Here is a 12,363-nt window from a genome sequence, read left to right on the forward strand (position 1 = left end):
CTGGTCTCGAGGCTAGGTACATGTAGAAGAAGGTAGACTTGAAACCACTCCCCTTGTCTCGGGAGAAAGGGACTGGCGCGGTAAGCTGCCGTCCAGAGCCCAAAGCGAAGGGAGTGGTTTCCAGTCGAGACGGAACCAATAATTATGAGACAGCTGATTAAAACAGGAGTGCTTCAGCTATTCTGTCTGCATTTATTTATAGTAATAGCACTAAAGAAATTTGGAGTTGTACATGTACATGTACATGCAGTGTATCACTATAATTATTAGCCTCGATCCCAGGCCGAGTTTTCGCTTTTATATCGAGGCTATATAATTATTAGAGTACCAATTAGCGTTAAAATTAATTAATTGTAATGGTGTCTCATAATTAATACCCCCCTGTCTCAATACCCGAATCACTTCGAACACTAAATGCTAGCATTAGCTGCAATTAACAAAGCACTGTCACTAATTTGTTTGCTTGCATGCAAAGCCTATTGACCATATAGTGAGTTATATATTGTGAACGTGTATTTAGCTCCCTCAAGATCACTGTCAAGACAAGTACAGGAGTCAGAAACATTGAGATGTCTCATGATACCCCGCGGCCCTTAATTGTACCTTAAGTTTGTATATACCTGGCATACCTTTAATAACAAACTCAATTGGTTTATATAATTCTATACTCTATTAATTGTCTATAATATTATAGTTTGTGTGTGACGTGTGTGACGTGTGTTTTCTTAATGCCGGAATATGCCATTGACAGCCTTTGCAGATCGAAGAGTGCGTTTTTTTTTATAGCTTATGTTATGTAGCTTTGACACCTCAACCAAGGCATTAGCACCCACGGTGCCGGTGCTTTCATTGTCACAGTGATTTTGCAGATTCAATTCAGGAGTGCATTTGAATTCATTGTAATACATAAAACGCACACACAAAATCAGTCAAGTGGACAAACATATATATATATATATATATATATATATACGTGCATGTAGATATAAATCTCTTATGAGTTTTAAAACTATGATAATACTTCACCTGCGAAATGACAGTATAATAATTATGACTAACAATAAACATTGTGAAGGAAGGGTAATTATAAGTTGAGTGTCCGGACTATAAAAGGGCAGTCAAGTAAACACATGCAGCACATATATAAAGTTAGTGCTTTCGAAACTTCGAAGCCATGGTAAGTAGTTCAGTTGCACCCATTTTTATACGTTTCAGATGTTTTGGCATGAGGCTCTGTTGGAGTGTGGGATTATCGATATCCAAATCTGCCAGAATTTGTTTATTCTCCTTGAGGAAGTCAGCAACTCTTAGATCAGATGAATTAGCTCGAGCAAGTAACTCATTCAGAGACATTGTACTTGCAGGGATCTTGAAGAGAGGTAGTATCAAGTTCTTCTTCACAATGGCGCCAGGATTGTCAAAGGCTGAACGCACTGGAGAGAGGATGGGAATGTCTTCACACGGTACGACACACACTCCACACAAATCATTGGAACGAAGCAAGTCATAGTCAAAGATAGTCAGTAATATGACAGCTCCTCGAGTTTGAAGAGATGCTTTACTAGCAGGCCTTTGTGTGTGTATGTGTGAACACAGAAATGCATCAGTGATCTATTATGCAAAAGCTTCATTCTAGGGATATACGGGACAACTTACATGATGAAATCCTCATTGAAAACTGGATTTAGCGTCTTCTTTTTGACAGAGGTCTTCAGTTTCTTTGACTGGGTGTGGCCAAAGTGCCAGGGAGGCATCAGAGTCAACTCAACAAATGGGTCACTGAGTCCTGTAGGGAGAAGTGTGTACCACACTATTCAAGGGATTTTATAAGTAGCTCCTTGCACACAATTATATAGTTTGCGGTTCACATACACTGATGATTATACACACAATACAAAGGATTACCTGTACTGTCCAGGCTTGGCAGCTTGTTGGCCTGGAAGAGATTGACCTCAATAACCTCCTTGTCTTGATGGCAGCCCACACTGAGCAGAACCTTCCCGTAGTTATCTTTTTCGGAGTTTACCAGGGCTGTTTGAATATCGGCCAAATCAGAGAAGAATTTCAAAATCAGTTTGTCTGTTTGGAGGCTCAGAATGTCAAGCTGATAAAGGAGCTCCTATGGAAGAGAAACACAGTTTCACTAATAGTCAATTTAGCTGCGATTAATAATAGCAAAGCTCAGAAAAAAAGTGTAAGAGTACTAGGTCAAAATGGGAGAAGTTGGAAATTGCCTCACTGCACCTTGTACTTGTCAGTGTTCAAGCTCTCCAAGTCAAGCCCGTTCCCATCAGCATGGAAGAACTCCTTGAAGCTCTGTTGGATAAACTTGACCTTTGAATAGTACTGACTGCGATCGTTACTCTTCTTGGCTGCATCAGAGTTGAGCACGCTCTGTAGACAGTCAATAGACATACACCACATGTTTGTCAGGATTCTGTGGGAGAGAAGGGGTAAATTATTTTCATCATAGTATATATGGGGAAAGTCATTGTAGTATATACCGTATTTACTTGATTAAACGCCTGGACGTTTATTTCATATCGAAGTCTGTAGAAGGGGCGTTTAAACAAGATGGGCGCTTATTTGAAACGGGCGTTTATTGTTATGTCTACTCAGCTTTTGCACAGCAGCAGTTAGCTAGTATGCTCTTTTTGGCTGCTACCACAGCTCTCAGCTTAAATCTTAAGTCGTAGGAGTGGTGTTTCTCCCTCTGTGTTGGTATCTCTCCCTCTCTGCCATCATAAATAGTATCTATATTCTATGTTGCCATGCTTGCAACTGGTTCCACGTGCTAATTCAGCTCTATCCACAGTGCCATGCCCTAGGCATGGGCGATTATTTAAGATGGGCGTTTATTGACAAAGACAAAGCTTTTACCATGGGTGTTTAAACGAGATGGGTGTTTAATCAAGTAAATACGGTATATATATTCAAAAATTGCTGTAGTTCTAATTGTTAGTAGTGTTACAGTACAGCTGCATACTGGCTAATACTTACAGCTGGAAGACTGGAGTGAGAAGACTTTTGCCCAGTGTCTGGAGGTTGCTAGCCAGATAACTCATCAGAGGGTCGATCACCTGGATACAATCGATCAACCAATCTCAATACATAAAATACAAGTCACACTCACCTCTAGACTAATCGTGGGCGTCTTCTTCTCGACAATTTTTTTCATATGTGTTGTCATATCAGGGTTCATCTGGAGGGGGAGGGAGGGTGGTCGAAAGTTATGTACACAAGCGATAAAGGGTAATTTGATGGTTACCTTCAAAACGATTTGACTGATGATATGGGTCATTTTGTTATCAATGTATTCCCCAGTACTTTGAATGAGTGTTCCCATAACCTCCTTGGAGTGAGTCTGAATATCTTGCTCTTCTTTTGTTAGTTTCTTGCCGCTCTGTTCCAGTGAGTGATCCATCAAGTGCTTCATTATCACTGTCTTGACGTGTTGCATGTTGTTCAGCACTATACTCAGCTGTGTGTGTGTGTGTGTGTGTGTGTGTGTGTGTGTGTGTGTGTGTGTGTGTGTGTGTGTGTGTGTGTGTGTGCGTGTGCGTGTGTGTGTGTGTGTACGTGTGCGTGTGATGTGTGTGTGCGAGCGTGTGTGTGTGTTTGGAAGGAGGGTATAAGTAAGCACAAAGCTAACTGGGTTGGATGGAACCGCGCCCGCTGAAGCGTACCATTTTGACTCAAACGGATTAATTTTATTTTTATGAACGACATTCAATTGACAATTTATATTTTTCCGGTCTTCAGAGGAGCACCAAACCCGTCATTGCCAGTCCACAAGTTTCAATCCCTTTAATTTCCTGAATTATGGATAGCTCAAGGAAAGGCAGGACCGCTCCCATACATGCGGAGTCCAGGTGTGACTGTCAAACCATAGACTCTATGGTTAAACACCACAAAACATGCAGTTGAAAAGGAAGCTAAATTTCTTATTCATGTTTAGGAAGTACTTTATGTGCAACCTTATAATTAATTGTTATGCAAATTGTTATGTAATTAAGATGAGCAAAATGTAACCCACGTGACAACGTCAGTTCCATTGTGAGGATTCTTTTAGTTTTGTCTCTTTGTTAGCAGTTTTTAGCCAGTTTTTTAGTACCATGACAATTATGTTTACCGTACTTATTCGATTTAAAGCGACACTTTTAAATAATTACGAAGCCAGAGGTCGTTTCTTTTGGAGGTTGAAAAATTATGTTGAAATCCTGGTGTCGCATATTTAGAGGATCGCATCTAATTGGAGGTTACTCTACTATCCTCGATTATAGGCCGCTTAAATTACATTGTTTCTTGCGGCCTGGAATTGAGGCTATAGTTTGACCTCTATTTAGGACGCGACATAAAAAATAATTGTGAATGCTGCAGTCGCTACTTTTAGAGGTTAGAAAATTGGAAAAGATCGAGGGTGTCGCATATTTGGAGGGTCGCTTTAAATCAAATAAGTACGGTAGGCTCATGTGATTCCCATATCTGGGTGTATCATTTTACTTTAGGCGTTTTGTGGCTTGTAGCTACATGTACAATATAAGATCTAACCTTGGTTATGAATTTTCCATTAGTCACGATAAATAGATGCTTGTGTGTGTGTGTGTGCGTGTGTGTGTGTGGGTGTGGGTGTGGGTGTGTGTGTGTGTGTGCGTGCGTATGTGTGTGTGTATGAGGGATCTCAAGACATTAGTGCATGCATGCTTACACTTCAATAATTCTGTACAGTGCATCCAGCCAGTCTAAAGAGTAGAATACCAAAAATGTGTAAGTAGTTGTACTTAAATGTAAATATCTTATGATTGGAACATTTCTAAGAAAATCTGCTAATACCATTGTGTAGGCGAATGAATAAGCTACAACATATCCAAAATTGTTTCCATGATAACATAAGGTGGTGGGTTTGTGGTGATTAATAAAACAGTACCCAATTGTTATAGTGAGTAATCGGTTAGGGAGAGAAAAGGCCGAAGGTTTCTGGCTAAGGTTTAGAACTTTGTCACAACATCTATGGATAGTTTGGCTATCTTATGAAAGATTCGATGTTACTTAAATATCTACACATCCTCTGCAGTGCTCAAAATTGCTAGTTTTTAGTGCCGTTTCAGTTAGGGAGATATTTGAAGAAAATCTCACGGCTAAGGTCTAAAAATTACACAGAGTAAGCTTGAATAAATTGTCTAGCTTTTGATAAGAAAAATTTTTCCAGAAATACTTTAGTTCCAAAGAAATTGATGTTACGTACATTTTTTTATGATCACCCCCATTATCTCCTAAAATTATTTCCCACTACAACAACTTTTGGGGAAATATTTTTGAATCATGTTGTAGCTTATTCTTTTACCTATACAATGGTATCAGCACAATTTCTTAGAAATGTTCCAATCTTGAGATACATTGAAGTACAACTACTCACCTATTTTTGTATTCTACTCTCTAGACTGGATGCACTGTATACACATTCCCAAGTTTCCGCATCCAAGAGCCAACATTATTTAACATGTGCACATTCTGAATCAACATAGCATATACCTTTTCAGTGGCCCTAAAGCGCCCCTGTTCATCAAGCATGTCCTCTGGCCTCAGGCGATTGTAGACCTCAGACACATAGAATTGGGCACACTCACACACATTCCTCACCACGGAGATCTTGAATGTAAATGCCTCTGCATTGGCTGACCACTCAAGCTGCATATACGATACAGCAATTACTTTATAGCACTCATCATTCACTACAAATTAAGTTTTAACAATTCAATGAAAAGCTTAAAGTGAGTGAGTATGCAAATGTAAGTACTTCATCGCTGAATTTCATGAGGAGGAACAGGAGCCCGGCTCCGTCAACAGCCGAGGATGAGAACTGGACATCATCCGTGACCTGGACCACCTTGTCTAGTTCAATGGCTTTCTTAATGCCTGATTTGCACCTCTCTGTGGCCAGATCGATCCACTGATTGACTTTGCTCTGAAACCAGTTATGGGACTCGGCTATCTTCAACTGCTGACAGTGTCTGCATTGAGAGCAGTCAAAACACATTTCACTGCATGTATGTGTAGTAATTATTATATAATTATGTAATGTAAACAAGTTTAGTTAAAATAAGGCAACCTATAACTTATTTACTGATTCACTCCGTGTCCTAGGTGACTTCCAGTGAATATGAGCCATATTTTACTTCCCCCAGGGAAGTATGGAATATGGCTCATATTTTTACTTCCTACAAGCACTATTCAACTTTTGAATCATCTTGGCAATTTATACACAGTAAAATAGCAATACAGCACGCAAAAAGTTTTTGTAGACTATGTTTTGTGCTATTGTCATATTGACCTGAGCTAGCTAGCAGTCTAAGCTAGTTCATGAGGCTTGAAACACTGCAGTTCAATCCTTGCTCTGTGTTTCTAGTCAAGGCTGTGGCTCAGAGGTAGAAGAGTACAGCGCATGCAGTGTTGGTAGATTTGTGCAATGCACATTGAAAACGGTAGCTGCTGATATTGGTGGGCGGGTCTGGGAAAAGTTTATGGCTTCCAGTAGAACCTAGCTAGCTGCTTGGAGAAGTAGCTAGCTCTCATACTTGACAGCTGTAACTGTTCTAACTGCATATTCTGAGGCACAAAAGTGGCTGTGAGAGCAAGCTTGACTGTCTCCATTGATGTTCAAATCCATTGATGTTCAAATGACTGTTTTGCTGTTTTTGCAGTAAATAAATCAGTTGTTGACTGGTTGCCTAGTTTATAACCAACCTCGGCATTGGTTGGTTATAAGCCATAATTACTAGTCAACCAGTCAATAACTATAACTAACACACGCATACACACATACATGTATACGCTAACAGAGATGACTAACTCTTTTGGAATGTTTTTCTGGAGCTTTTTGATCTCTTTGATGGTTGTATACACCTCATACGTGGTCACAGCATCAGGGCTTTGTTTTATCCGAAGCGTGGACATCGCCTCCATGAAAATCTGGAGCGAATAAATAGACAATGAGAAAACAAGCCAAGGTTATTTTATCTATAGAGCTAACTTTGAAGCTCAGAGAAACTTACGAGTTTATCGATAGCGAGATAGAAGTGAGTAAAGTAGTCTACGCCGGCTCTGTTGGGGGTACAGTGTATAGGGGGTACAGTGTGGGGTACAGTGTGGGGGTACATTTTAGGGGGTACAGTATGGAGTAAATTTTAGAGGGTACAGTGTAGGGGGTACAGTATGCATGGGGTACAGTGTGGGGGTACAGTGTGTGTGTGTGGGGGGGATACAGTGTGGGGTACAGTATGGGGTACAGTGTGTGTGGGGGGGGGGGGGGATACAGTGTGGGGTACAGTGTGGGGGTACAGTGTGTGTGTGTGAGGGGGATACAGTGTGGGGTACAGTGTGGGGGTACAGTGTGTGTGAGGGGGATACAGTGTGGGGTACAGTGTGTGTGTGTGGGGGGGATACAGTGTGTATGGGAGGGTACAGTGTGTGGGGGGGGGGGGTAACAGTGTGGGGGTACAGTGTGAGGGTACAGTGTGAGGGTACAGTGTGGCGGGGGTAACTATACAGTTAATTCGTACAGATGGGTGTGTTTACAAACTTCTGAAAGATGGGGTTGACGTGTTGCAGCACTCTTTTGCAGTGGTTAAGAATGTGTTCAATGAGACCCTTGAAAGCAATCAGCTGCATGTCCGGTGTCTGCATGTGAGAGACATTATTAATGGTTTGCAACGAATTTCATTGATAAATTATTGACATTATACATACAATATGCAGTGTGCATATAATAATTATGTATGCCTAATAACATGCATGCATGCATGAGTGGTCCTTTTTAAACACACGCTATAACAGATATAAAAGTTCTTGAGCTGCTGGCACTCACATTCTGGTCAGGCATTAGCTTGGCACAGAGCATGAGGAACCAACTGGGGACAGCAGCCTGAATGCTCTTCTCCAACAGCTGTGACAACGACCGTTTCTCTTCAGGGAGGCGTTCCACAAATGGGGTGAACTTGTACAGCTGGAGCAGAATGCTAGCGTGTGGGGGGAGGTAATATACAATGATTAATTTTCTAACGTTCATATAGTCAATGATTATACGCTTCTCCAATGATTTAATTGCACTGATTGACTTATTTCAATTGTTATCTCGAACTGCATATATATATATATATATATATATAGGTATATAGCCACAGGTTATATAGTAGCCTATATCATGGTGTGCATGTCTTCTTTTGTCTGTCTGTGTGTTTCGAGTTTGCTCACCTAGCTGCTAAGTGCTTAATATTATATAGCCTCAATACAACAAGTGTCAAAAAAACCTCGGTAACAAATAACAGCAAGCATGCATGCAGAGGCTAAAAAGCTTGAAAATTGAACATTGGCTACAGCTATGGCTATTAGCAAGATATTATTTGATGCACTATAGACCATGAAGACTCCGGTATATATAAAGAAGACTCCATGCAGCAGTATGAGGAAGTCCATGCAGCAGTATGAGGAAGACTCCATGCAGCAGTGTGAGGAAGACTCCATGCAGCAGTGTGAGGAAGACTCCATGCAGCAGTGTGAGGAAGACTCCATGCAGCAGTGTGAGGAAGACTCCATGCAGCAGTGTGAGGAAGACTCCATGCAGCAGTGTGAGGAAGACTCCATGCAGCAGTGTGAGGAAGACTCCATGCAGCAGTGTGAGGAAGACTTCATGCAGCAGTGTGAGGAAGACGCCATGCATGCAGCAGTGTGAGGAAGACTCCATGCAGCAGTATAAGGAAGACTCAATGCAGCAGTATAAGGAAGACTCCATGCAGCAGTGTGAGGAAGACTCCATGCAGCAGTGTGAGGAAGACTCCGTGCAGCAGTGTGAGGAAGACTCCGTGCAGCAGTGTGAGGAAGACTCCGTGCAGCAGTGTGAGGAAGACTCCATGCAGCAGTGTGAGGAAGACTCCATGCAGCAGTGTGAGGAAGACTCCATGCAGCAGTGTGAGGAAGACTCCATGCAGCAGTGTGAGGAAGACTCCATGCAGCAGTATAAGGAAGACTCCATGCAGCAGTCTAAGGAAGACTCCATGCAGCAGTATAAGGAAGACTCCATGCAGCAGTATAAGGAAGACTCCAGACTCTATGCAGTAATGAAAATTCCAGTAAGGAAGACTTCTTCGCTGATTTTCTGTTGTGACCCTATAGTCCTACAGTAGAACCTCGATTATCCGGCCCTCCATTATCCGGAACCTCGATTATCCGGCTTGGCAGTTTTCTTGTTATCAGATCAGAAAATGGGCGTGTCCCTCGAACGCGCATGCGCGTTGCAGCTGTTACCATGGAGACATGCCTGCTTATCTTATGCGCATGCGCAGACAACCATGCATGTGGCACTGCTGTTTATCAATAAAGTGGGTGGATCAAGGCATGGTTTATCTATTCGATTATCCGGCATATTCACTTATCCGGCCTACTTCTGGAACCAAGGTGTCCGGATAATCGAGGTTCTACTGTATATGGCCTGCGGAAACTGCAGCAATGCTATTCTCTAAGACTGCATGCCACAGGCGTGGATGCAATTCATATAAAAAAACTGCAACGTCCTACATATAGTTACTGTTACATATAGATGTTCTTATATAGGTACATTTTATAGGCCGAGGGTTAGTTTCCAGTAGCTATTTGTTAGCATGCCTTATTGTGTATACCCAGTCCCTCATTATCAGCATAGAGTAGCCCTCTCCTAGACTCACCGTACACGATGCTTCATGCTCTCCACATCCTTGTGCTCCTTGATATTGAGCAAAGTGAGATGATTCTTAAGGACCTCCTCAATGTCCATTGCTAGCTCTTCAAGGTCCTTTAGTAATAGAGAGAACAAAATATACGGATTGCATACCGTATAGCGGGTATATTTCGAGGGTATAAATTTTCGCGGATGAACCATTACAAAGGATTTTGCGGATTTTATTTTCGTAGTCTGACTTCCAGCCTTTTGGCGCATGCGCACATCAACATGCAGCTGTACCTCCACATCGTTAGCCTCGAATCCATAATACTAAACACGCCTACTATTCATAAATTTTCGTGGGTATAAATTTTCGCGGTACAGGCTCAATCCGTGAAAACCGCAAACATTTATACCCTCAAAATATACCCGCTATACGGTACATGCATTGCACGACTGCATAAAATTTGTAAGTCTGTGTATAAATAAAATAGCAAGCAAAGGTATACCCATACGTTTAACCAATGGGAAAGTTTGCTCCTTAATTGTTCCTACATGTATATACCATATCCCACCCAGCTATGATGTGAGATTGTCACCTCAGTGTACCCTTTGGCTTTTAGAGCAGCTGTTTCCGGTGCCAGGGTTGTGATCTTCTGGATAAGGGAAGAGATGGTAGACATCTTGACAGCAAACATCCGATGGTACTTGATTAAGATGGAAAAACGACTATATGTGTGTGCATGTGTGTGGTGGGGGGTGTTGTTATGTTTAATTCATTGACAACAGAGTCCAATAATGCATGCTATACAAGCTTGCATGAATAATAAAGTAATTGGACCTAGCTTATTCTTATTTTAGATCCTATACAACATAGGTTTGTGTGTGAGCTCACGTGACTGCTTTATGTGCTTCACTGAGTCCACTGAGCTTTGCGTGCTTATCCAGTAGTTTCTCTGCCTCCTCACTCAACTCTCCCCTCCACCTCCTCCGATACTGACCCCCCACACGACCCTCGTGGTTCACTACAGCATGAGTCAGCTGCAGATGCTCCCACATGCCAACCTTCAAAGGGGTTGAATATAATTATACAGGCAAACTGTCTGCCTTCTAATACACAATCTTCCTACAAGCTACTAGGTCACACAGCTTGCTAGAGCATCTCCCCCCACCCACACTCTCATCTCTAGACCTAAAGCACTCTTGTTATAAACAACTCCGCTGCCCACAGTCCTCACCTCTAGAGAGGTGTTCTTCTTGACCTGTTCCACTGACAGGTCCACAATGATGGAGCCGTAGCGACTCTTCCCTGAGTGAGAGAAAAGCTCCATCTCTTTGCCTTCTACACGTTTTAGTCCTAACAGTGAGAAAAACGCACGTCCCATGTACTCTTCAGTCTTATGCAAATCCTTCACAAATCTGGTAGAGGAGATATAATGTTAACGGATCATACTAACTGTATAAATACAACATCAGATCAGTAGGTCCAAGAGTGCATTAAATAAATGTATTCTTGCCCATATGCATGGCCAACAGTTGCAATATAAATAGCATACAGTTGCAACAAATTCTAGCACTAGATGCTGGCTAAAGATGAGCTAGCTATACTTGAACTTCTAATATTGCCCCTGAAGGGTGCTTCTCTGATGAAAAGGGTCCTTTTTACGTAAAAACTTGAAACTTGATTAATTAAGACAGCCAGCCACTGAACAATAATCTAAGTTCAGGGTCTCAGTAACCAATAGCCTCGATTCCAGGCCGCAAGAAATTCGAGGCTAAGTAGCCACAGAAACATCCTATTCTATGCTATGACAATTAAATTGGAGTCAATAGCAACTGTATGGCCACGGGAAAGAAAACAGCTCACATGTGTCATTTTATGCATAATTATAATAGTATACCAAGAATAAGAGAAGAGGGCATGTAACAGTTTGCGAGTAAAAACTGTAAGTGGGCGGTGGAATTTACTGGAAAAGTACAGTCAGCATATAGATAGAAAAATCACTTCTATTTATATGAATGGTATAAGAAATTTTGAAATTGGGTAAACTATGACAAAGTTATGACAACATTATGAGGGCGTACCTCAACTCAAACAGACTTTAGTCTTGTCCGCAAACATGTACATGTAAACAAGTGATACACGAGATTGTACATCTGTATCAGCATTTTTCCTAACCACAAACCACAGGGATCTGGTGTATAATTACGATTCCAATAAGAGACTGTATCACAGTACGTTATAAACCACTGTATAGCAACCACATAGCAACGGGCAAGAAGGGTAATTGTTAGAGGCTGCACATATTGATACAGAGGCAGGGTCTTGTTGAGAATTACACAGAGAGACATGTGAAGGGAAATGCAGTATATTCCCTTTACTCCCTGGATCCACACACAAACACACTCACTGTCGAATGCCCTTGACCCTCGTGGGACCGTCCCACACCTCCACCACTAGCATCTCTCGCTCAGCACAGCCCATCGACCTGTGCAATACAAATCACTCTGTAATTACCATTACACTGCACATAGGTTATAATATGCATACTGTACATGTACATGCTTCATATTACATAAATAGCACACCACTCGATCACACTCTTCACACACACACACTCACAGTTCGAGAGTCTCATTCCACTGAGGGTTGAGGTTAGCTTTCCGCACAC

The 12,363-nt window shown here is 41.7% G+C and overlaps 1 protein-coding gene across 2 annotated transcripts in view; it reads right to left on the bottom strand.

The window, feature by feature from the left end:
- Positions 1-858: 858 nt before the first annotated feature.
- Positions 859-12,363, bottom strand: part of LOC135351798 (protein unc-13 homolog D-like) — a 15,857-nt gene continuing 4,352 nt past the window's right edge. For both annotated transcript variants that reach the window (XM_064550895.1, XM_064550894.1), the window contains exons 8-26: positions 12,315-12,363; positions 12,103-12,180; positions 10,930-11,110; positions 10,587-10,756; positions 10,291-10,420; positions 9,717-9,823; positions 7,865-8,015; positions 7,580-7,677; positions 7,053-7,101; positions 6,851-6,969; positions 5,798-6,011; positions 5,533-5,688; positions 3,269-3,481; positions 3,134-3,202; positions 3,001-3,080; positions 2,245-2,437; positions 1,906-2,119; positions 1,657-1,786; positions 859-1,570 (exon numbers count right to left, since the gene is read on the bottom strand). The exon at positions 12,315-12,363 is cut by the window's right edge and continues 135 nt beyond it. In XM_064550895.1, coding sequence (XP_064406965.1) covers positions 1,150-1,570; positions 1,657-1,786; positions 1,906-2,119; positions 2,245-2,437; positions 3,001-3,080; positions 3,134-3,202; positions 3,269-3,481; positions 5,533-5,688; positions 5,798-6,011; positions 6,851-6,969; positions 7,053-7,101; positions 7,580-7,677; positions 7,865-8,015; positions 9,717-9,823; positions 10,291-10,420; positions 10,587-10,756; positions 10,930-11,110; positions 12,103-12,180; positions 12,315-12,363 — 2,822 coding nt within the window. In that variant the 3' untranslated portion in view covers positions 859-1,149. The remainder of the gene's footprint in view (positions 1,571-1,656; positions 1,787-1,905; positions 2,120-2,244; positions 2,438-3,000; positions 3,081-3,133; positions 3,203-3,268; positions 3,482-5,532; positions 5,689-5,797; positions 6,012-6,850; positions 6,970-7,052; positions 7,102-7,579; positions 7,678-7,864; positions 8,016-9,716; positions 9,824-10,290; positions 10,421-10,586; positions 10,757-10,929; positions 11,111-12,102; positions 12,181-12,314) is intronic.

The sequence above is a fragment of the Halichondria panicea genome, chromosome 17 (genome assembly GCF_963675165.1).
Source record: "Halichondria panicea chromosome 17, odHalPani1.1, whole genome shotgun sequence".
In the NCBI taxonomy this organism is placed as follows: domain Eukaryota; kingdom Metazoa; phylum Porifera; class Demospongiae; order Suberitida; family Halichondriidae; genus Halichondria; species Halichondria panicea.